At 39.7% G+C, this 9,399-nt stretch overlaps 1 protein-coding gene across 1 annotated transcript; it reads left to right on the top strand.

The window, feature by feature from the left end:
• Nucleotides 7,417–8,360, top strand: LOC104753076. Its single transcript, XM_010475359.1, has 3 exons — nt 7,417–7,764; nt 7,945–8,128; nt 8,194–8,360. Exons 1-3 carry the CDS (start codon nt 7,417–7,419, stop codon nt 8,358–8,360), a joined length of 699 nt encoding a protein of 232 aa, XP_010473661.1.

Raw genomic sequence — 9,399 nt, 5'->3', positions numbered from 1 at the left:
TGAATTAGGCCGCGTAAGTCAGCTTCTTGTGATTGGTTCTGCGGGCCTTGTTGTTGTTGGAATCCAGATGGTGCAATGGGTTGGTGGTAATTTCCAGAATACTGCTGCTTAGGGGCATAGCCTTGATTATACTGAACAAAAGGCTTCTGCTGGACCTGGTTCCCTTGAACTGCGGATGGGTAGATCTGGTCTTGAAGGTTGGCAACATTCGGGTTACGGTAAGACATGTTCAGATTCGGCTTGTAATTGTTGTAACCTCCTTGGTTGTTGATGTAATTCACATCCTCTATCTGAACAGTCTCCCCATCTTGTTGTAAAAACTGCTCTTCCTCTGAAATTGCATGAACATGCTGCTGCTGGCTGAGTAGTTTATCGAGCTTGTCATTGAGGGCTTTCATGTCCCTCTTGTACTTGGCATCTTCCTCTCCAGTAGATCGCACAGTGCGATCATACTCCTCATTGTAATGCCCATCAGATTGTGCTAAGTTCTCCACTAGGTCCCAACGGTCATCAACATCTTTGTTGAGGAAGTTACCATTGCTTGCGGTGTCCAGCAACATCCGTATCTTGGGGACCACTCCTCTGTAAAGTGTGCTCAGCAATGAAGCATTGTTGAAGCCATGGTGAGGACATCTGGTAGTGTATCCCTTGAAACATTCCCTACCTTCACTGAACTTCTCATTATTCTTCTAAACAAAGCTGGAAATGTCATTTCGCAGTCTTGCGGTTTTAGAGTTGGAGAAAAATTTGGCCAGAAATGCCTTCTTGCACGCTTCCCAAGTGGTGATGGACTCCTTAGGGAGTGATTTCTCCCAGATGTGTGCTTTGTCTCCCAAAGAGAATGGGAAAAGTCGGAGTTTGAATCCATCCTCACTAACTCCATTTATCTTGGTGAGGCTACAGAGCCTATCAAATTCATCCAGATGATCCAATGGGTCCTCCATTAGTAATCCATGAAACTTGTTGCTTTGTATCATTTGGATGAGACTACTCTTGATCTCAAAATTGTTGTTCTGCACAGCAGGTGGCACAATGCCATTCCTTTGAGTATGAGTAGATGGAGCATCCCCTGCTCCTATGTAGGTCCTTGCTTGAGGAGCTGGTGGACCGTTCTGATTGTTCATTGTCTCCTCAATGATTGCTGGTTATGGTTGTTGAACTTGTTGTTGTCTGGGTAGCCTTGGTCTGTCGATGTTGTAGATGAAAGGACTCAAGTTTTGGCTACCTCTGGATCGTGTTTGCATGCACAAGTAGGTGACCGAGTGAGTACACGAAGGTCAACCCGTTCCAGGTGATCGAGTGACGAGTCGGGTGGGTGCTCGGGTTGTACCTGAGATTAAAAACAAACAAAAACAAAAGCAAACAAGTCAGATTCCGAACCAATATAGATAAAAGAACTTGATCTAGAACCTGCTGAAATCCTAAACGTAGCAAAATAAAATTCAACCAAACGGCAACGGCGCCAAATTGATAAGCGGATTTTCACCCAGGGAATGAATTCCCTATGCAGTTGTAGTACAAAGGGTTATCAATCCAAATGGTTGTTTATGCTAGCAGGAAAGATGCAATCAGAACAATGCAAGTCAAGCCAAGCAATAAATGTTTTTGTCTAACAATCCTGAAATAATGAAAGAAAGAATAAAAACAAAGAACCACACGACCTAAGCACTCGATGCAAGCATTCGAGTACAAGAATGGGTGGGGTGATCGAGTTAACAAATGAAGTATGAACAACTCGAGGGGTTACTCAAAGCAGGTGATCGTGTACCTGTTCGGGTGAAGGATCGAGTGATGAATGAAAATGCAAGCAATTAAGAAACGAAAGCTTCTATGGATGGGGTAATCAAATCCTAAGTATTCCTGACCAGTACAAATGTCTTACATGCCTCAAGCAAATATTCCCTAGACAATGAATCTCTAAAATCTTGTTATAACACTCTCGTGGTAGAAACAATCAACCTTGATCACTCCCCTACCCAACTCTCGTTGGAGAAACATGACCAAGCAGGCAATAAGAACCGATTCATTATTGTCCGTAAACCCCTTACTCATCTAATATCTTAGGCTAAGTGAGTAAACCTCTAGCATTGGTTGATTCAAGCATTTCATCTACACCTCTCAGTGGTAAAACACCCTAGATCTAATCTCACACTCTCGGTTTGTTGACAGCATTAAGAACACCAATCTAGAAGGGAATTTATAAATCAAATCAATCAAANTGCTAGCAGGAAAGATGCAATCAGAACAATGCAAGTCAAGCCAAGCAATAAATGTTTTTGTCTAACAATCCTGAAATAATGAAAGAAAGAATAAAAACAAAGAACCACACGACCTAAGCACTCGATGCAAGCATTCGAGTACAAGAATGGGTGGGGTGATCGAGTTAACAAATGAAGTATGAACAACTCGAGGGGTTACTCAAAGCAGGTGATCGTGTACCTGTTCGGGTGAAGGATCGAGTGATGAATGAAAATGCAAGCAATTAAGAAACGAAAGCTTCTATGGATGGGGTAATCAAATCCTAAGTATTCCTGACCAGTACAAATGTCTTACATGCCTCAAGCAAATATTCCCTAGACAATGAATCTCTAAAATCTTGTTATAACACTCTCGTGGTAGAAACAATCAACCTTGATCACTCCCCTACCCAACTCTCGTTGGAGAAACATGACCAAGCAGGCAATAAGAACCGATTCATTATTGTCCGTAAACCCCTTACTCATCTAATATCTTAGGCTAAGTGAGTAAACCTCTAGCATTGGTTGATTCAAGCATTTCATCTACACCTCTCAGTGGTAAAACACCCTAGATCTAATCTCACACTCTCGGTTTGTTGACAGCATTAAGAACACCAATCTAGAAGGGAATTTATAAATCAAATCAATCAAACTAAGACATCCTAACAGATCAAGAACACAAAATCATCTATCCCATCCCTAGAAACTTTACTACACTACTCGGAAATCATTGCAAGAAACATAAAAGCAAATATGAACAAAAACTGCATTGTATTACAAGATAGAGTAGAGTATGAAGAGTACAAAAATAGAAATCTAAAGAAATGATAAAAAGATATGAAATAAATCCTAACAAAAAGTGAAAAGTGTTTTGAGTCGCACAGTTCTCTCTCAGAAACTCTCGCTCTCTGGTTTGAGGGTCTGCGGCGTGCTTGTTTGCGAGAAAGAAGAGGGGGGGGTTATATATGGAAACCCCTTTGACCTAGCTTCCCAGTCCTGCCTGAGGGTCTACACGATGGGGTACACGAGGATAAGGTCAAGTGGTTTCCATATATAAACCCCCTCTTAACCCATTTTTGAGGGACAAGCAAAGAGAACCGATTTTTACATTTTCGTTGAGCGATTTTTCGATCTTAGCATTATATTTTCCAGTTTTTGTTATTCTTTCAGCTTGAATTTTGTTTACATTTTCCTATTGCTTGTTTCTAATAAAACGTTTTTATCTCTTTCATCTTTCTGATTATGCAATTTTTATTTATTTATGGGTTTATGTTCTTTGCCATGAAATCTGAGTAGTGAATCAAAGTTTCTAAGGATGGGATAAACTAGTAAGTGTTCTTAATCGATTATGATGTTTTAGATTGATTGTTTATTAAAATTTCCCTTCTGGATAGGTGATCTTAATGCTAGTTTCAAACCGAGAGGTTGAGATTATATTTTAGACATTTCCACCGAGAGGTTGGGATTAGATATTAGACATTTCCACACCGAGAGGTGCTCGATGAAATGCTTGAATTAGCTAATGCCATAGATATTTCAATGCGTGCTTGAGTAGGGGATTGGGTAAGGGAATGATTAAGTTTGATAGTTTCTACCATGAGGGAGCTAATTGGAGTTCAAGACTTGGAGGAGAATGACTTCAAGCTTAGGAGGGAGATTGTTGACTTAAGCTTGAGTCACAAGGAATCCTAATCCTACCAAGTTATGGTTCTAAAGGATTAGGATAATGACAAGTTATATTTAGGAGATATCTAAATATATACAAAGTCTAATAGGAATAGGTTTTGGTGTTTGGAGTTCTCTATATAGTGAGATGCCAATGTGTGGCATAACTGAAGAGGTTTTTAGAGAGAACAAGAATAAGCTTTAGGTTTAGAGAGAGTTTCCTAAAGATCAATAAAAGAGAGTAATTCTTTTGATTTCTTGTGTTCTTTAAATCTTTGTTTGCAATATTTGGTATCAGAGCAATGGGATATATCAAACCTACGGGAGAAATTGTTGAAGCTACTGCAATAAAACCAGTCGATGGAGGAGGTTCTTCTTCTCTCAAGTGTCCAATGTTGAATTCGACAAACTACACTGTTTGGTCTATGAAGATGCGGATCCTCCTCAAAATACATATAGTCTGGCCGACCATTGAATCTCCTGGTGATGACAATGATATGAATATTATGGCGATAGCTCTGTTGTTTCAATCAATCCCAGAAGCACTCATCCTACAAGTTGGAGAACTAGACACTGCAAAAAAGGTGTGGGACGTAATTCAAGCAAGGCACGTCAGAGCCGAGCGAGTCAAGGAAGAAAGGTTGCAGACCTTAATGTCTGAATTCGATCGACTTAGAATGAAGGATACAAAGAAAGTTGATGATCTCGCTGGAAAACTATCTGAAATATCTTCAAAGGCAGCAGCACTCGGAGAAAGCATTGAGGAATCCAAGATCGTGAAAAAAAAATTCAAGTGTCTTCCTCGGCCGAAGTTTATTCACATGGTGGCATCGTTAGAACAAGTTCTTGATCTTAACAAGACCAGCTTCGAGGACATTGTTGGTCGAATGAAAGCATACGAGGAGAGAATCTCTAAGGAGGAGGCACTACAAGAAGATCAAAACAAGCTAATGTATGCAACCATGGAAGCTCAACAAAACCGTGACTACAGTGGAGATTTTTTAAACAGAGGACAAGGAGGACGTTTTGGTTTTAGAGGAAGAGGACGTGGAAGGTCTAATGGTGGAAGAGACTTATCAAAGATCATATCTTTTCAGTGTGGCAAGGCTGGTCACTACGCCTCAATCTGTCCAGATCGTTTGTTGAAACTACAAGAGATTCATGAAGCTGATAATAATAGTGAAATACAAGATGCAAATGCCCTTATGATACACGAGGTTGTTTATTTGAATGGGAAACACTACAAACCGAGCAAATTCGAAGCAAACATAAGCAGAGAGAATGTGTGGTACCTTGACAACGGAGCCAATAACCACATTGACGGGTGATAAGTGCTATTTCGAAGATATTGATGAGACCATCACAGGAAAGGTAAGATTTGGTGATGATTCCAAGATTAACATCAAAGGAAAAGGAACTATCTCGTTCATAGACATTAATGGAGAACCAAGAAGAATGTTGGATGTATACTTTATTCTGGAGCTCAAGAATAACATCATCAGTCTCGGACAAGCAGCAGAAGCAGGATGTGACATAAGGATAAGAGGAGAACATCTAACAATGCATGATCGACAAGGAAAGTTACTTGTTAAATCAGAGAAGTCCAAGAACAGGCTATACAAGGTGATCATGGGAATAAAGAACACTACATGCTTATTCACTAAGACCATGAGTTAATCAAGTAAGTGGCATGCAAGTTTCGGACATATAAACTCCGAGACTCTAAAGTCAATGATGCAGAACGAGCTAACTCAAGGATTACCACGGTTTGTTGTCAACTCAGAGGTGTGCTCATCATGCTTGCTTGGAAAACAAACACGTAGGGTGTTCCCAAAAGCTACTTCGTACATAGCAGATACGGTGTTAGAGCTCATTCACGGTGATCTATGCGGACCCATCTCACCAAATTTTGCTGCCGGTAAAAAATATATATTTGTCCTCATAGATGACCATTCACGATATATGTGGACAATCCTACTCAAAGAAAAAAGTGAGATTTCGAGAAGTTAAAGAGATTTAAACAACATGTGGAGAAAGAAATATGGGCTACGTTACAGACTTTCAGAACAGATAGAGGGGGAAAATTTGTGTCTCATGAGTTCAACTCGTTTTGTGAAAGGTTTGGAATCAAGAGACATCTAACAGCACCATACACTCCACAACATAATGGGGTTGTTGAAAGGAGAAACAGGACATTGCTAAAGATGACCAGAAGCATCATGAAACACATGAAGATACCAAACTATCTCTGGGGTGAAGCGATCAGACATTCAACCTACCTGTTGACTAGAATTGCAACAATATTGCTTGAAAACAAAACACCATATGAGGCACTACAAAACAAGAGACCAAATATTGATCACCTCCGAGTATTTGGCTGCATTGGAAACGCCAAGGTGGACAAACCTCACCTCCGAAAACTTGATGATAGATCACGAACCACAGTTCATCTCGGGACACAACCTGGCTCTAAGGCTGTCTCCTAGAACCACAAACTCAGAGAATAATTGTAAGCAGGGATGTGGTGTTCGATGAGACAAAGGGATGGAATTGGAGCACTAACAGTCAAAATACAGAGCAGAGTGGAGGTTTCAGTGTTGTATTTGGTGGTTTTGGAAACCGAGGCATTCAACAAGAGGACGAAGAAGACTCTGTTGGAGATCATGGTGTTAACATGGATCGAGATCAGGAAAACGAAGATAATGTATCTGATGCTTCTCTAAGTGACCAATACATTGAAGAGATGCAGAATCAAGAACAACCAGTGCTACGACGAACAACACGATAGGTAGTAAAACCGAAGTATCTACAAGATTATGTCTTGTTAGCTGGAGAAGAAGGGGAATTCCTGCTCATGTGTTTAAACAATGAGCCTAATAACTACTATGAAGCAAAAAAGACTAGAGAATGGATATGTGCTTGTGAGGATGAGCTTCTATTGATCAAGAAAAATCAAGTATGGAACCTTGTAGACCTACCAGCTGGAGTTAAACCAATAGGTATAAAATGGATATTTAAGCTCAAGATGAACTCGGATGTGACTATCAACAGATACAAGGACCACTTAGTGGCAAAAGGTTATGTTCAACAGTATGGGGTCGACTTCGACGAGGTATTTTCTCCAGTGGCTAGGATAGAAACTATAAGATTATTCCTTAACCTTGCAGCTTCTAACGGTTGGGAGATCTAACACCTTGACGTTAAGACTGCGTGCCTACACAGTGAGTTAAGAGAAACAGTTTATTTTACACAGCCAGAAGGCTTTGAGGTAAAAGGGAGTGAGGACAAGGTTTACAAACTCAACAAGGCTTTATATGGATTAAGACAGGCTCAGAGAGCATGGAACAACAAGTTAAATCAGATTCTGATTGAGTTACAGTTTAAAAAATTATCTAAAGAACCATCAATCCATCGCAAATAAGTAAAAGGGAATCTACTTGTTGTTGCAGTGTATGTAGATGATTTATTTGTATCTGGAACAAGCATTCATGTTATCAATGAGTTTAAAACAGAGATGGCGACCAAGTTTGACATGAGTGATCTAGGAAGACTAACCTATTACTTAGGAATCGAAGTGTGTCAGTTTGAAGGTGGGATAATTCTAACTCAACAACAATATGCGAAAAAAATACTAGAGCAAGCGGGAATGAAAGACTGCAATCGAACTCTCACCCCGCTGGAGTCCGGTTTAAAGTTAGCAAAAGCAGAGGGGGAAAAGGATATTGATGCTACAAGCTTTAGGAAAAATTTTGGATGCCTTCGATACCTACTCCACACTCGACCTGACTTAACTTATTGTGTAGGAGTACTAAGTAGGTATATGCAGACCCCTAAAGTCTCTCATGGTGCTGCGATGAAACAGGTGTTACGATAGTTGCAGGGTACTACAAATTATGGACTGGTATTTAAACGATCTGATACAAAAGTGCCAAGGTTGATAGGCTACAGTGACAGTAGTCACAATGTAGATCCAGATGATGGAAGAAGCACCACCGGTCACATTTTTTATCTTTTAGGAAGCCCAATCTCGTGGTGTTCACAGAATCAAGATACCGTGGCATTGTCGTCTTGCAAGGCCGAGTTTATGGCCGGAACAGAAGCAGCTCGACATGCAATATGGCTTCAAGATTTACTCGAAGAAGTTACATGCGTGTCTAGTGAGAAAGTCACGATCAGAGTTGACAACAAATCAGCAATTGCCTTGACGAAGAATCCGGTCTTTTACGGTAGGAGCAAGCATATTCACACAAGGTATCACTTTACAAGAGAGTGTGTGGAGATGGTCAAATAGAGGTTGAACATGTCCTTGGACATGAGCAAAAGGCTGATATTTTGACTAATGCTTTAGGAAGAATAAAATTCAAGGAAATGAGGGAGCTAATTGGAGTTAAAGACTTGGAGGAGAATGACTTCAAGCTTAGGAGAGAGATTGTTGACTTAAGCTTGAAGAAAGCTTGAGCCATAAGGAATCCTAATCCTACCAAGTTATGGTTATAAAGGATTAGGAGAATGACAAGTTATATTTAGGAGATATCTAAATATATACAAAGTCTAATAGGAATAGGTTTGGTGTTTGGAGTTCTATATATAAGAAGATGCCAATGTGTGGCATAACTAAAGAGGTTTTTAGAGAGAACAAGAATAAGCTTTAGGTTTTGAGAGAGTTTCCTAACGATCAATAAAAGAGAGTAATTCTTTTGATTTCTTGTGTTCTTTAAATCTTTGTTTGCAATAACCTGATCCCTTACTCGATCCGGCACACAATTTCTTGCATTATGTGTACCCTGGTCGTGTAGTTCTTTATTTCTATTCTCTTATTTATGGTCATTTTAGGTTGTTAGACAAAACTCGCATTATTTCTTGGCTTGACTTGCTTGTTTCTGATTGCATCGTATCTACTAGCAAAACAACCAATTTGATTGATAACTCATTGTACTACAATTGCATAGGGATTTGATACACTAGGCTATACATCTCTTAAGTGGGTGAAAAATCCTATTATCACAAATCTGTAATATCCAAATAGGTTTACAAAAACCATCACACCTTACCAAATCCGAAAGATCTCAAAACCATCACACCTTTTTTTTTATTTGAAAATAATGTTAAATTATATTCAAGAAAAAATAAACATTTTTACATCAAGTGCATCTAGTGTTTGATTTGGTTTTTCAAAAAAATTGATCTAAAAAAGTAGAAAAAAGATTGAATCAAAATCTTGTGTGCAACCAGAGTTATAGTCCTTTGTCGTATCTTCGATTACCTAGCCTCTGAATAATGAGAAGTTGGTTTCTAACTTATCGATCAATCCACTTTATCAAAAGGCCAGCATCGAGTGGTGCCTCACCGTGTCTTCGCCCATTTTTTCCTGCCATACAGTGTGAACCACAACTTGAAAGATATAGCGAGTGAGGAAACCGTGAAGCCGATCCGACTGGTGGCCTGAGACAAAAGCTAGAATATCTTGCCAGTCAGTTGAGTACCGGTCTTTAAACAC

This window comes from Camelina sativa, chromosome 2, assembly GCF_000633955.1.
Source record: "Camelina sativa cultivar DH55 chromosome 2, Cs, whole genome shotgun sequence".
NCBI lineage: Eukaryota > Viridiplantae > Streptophyta > Magnoliopsida > Brassicales > Brassicaceae > Camelina > Camelina sativa.
Note: the sequence above shows the minus strand (reverse complement) of the source record. Positions and strands in the feature narration are given on the sequence as shown.

What these genes read in the sequence shown, in the direction of transcription:
- LOC104753076 (XM_010475359.1), top strand. Translation starts at nt 7,417, where the DNA reads ATGGCGACCAAGTTTGACATGAGTGATCTAGGAAGACTAACCTATTAC. An exon ending in ATGGTGCTGCGATGAAACAG is followed by an intron (nt 7,765 to 7,944) that starts GTGTTACGATAG and finishes TGGTGTTCACAG; the next exon opens with AATCAAGATACCGTGGCATT. An exon ending in GAAGAATCCGGTCTTTTACG is followed by an intron (nt 8,129 to 8,193) that starts GTAGGAGCAAGC and finishes ATGGTCAAATAG; the next exon opens with AGGTTGAACATGTCCTTGGA.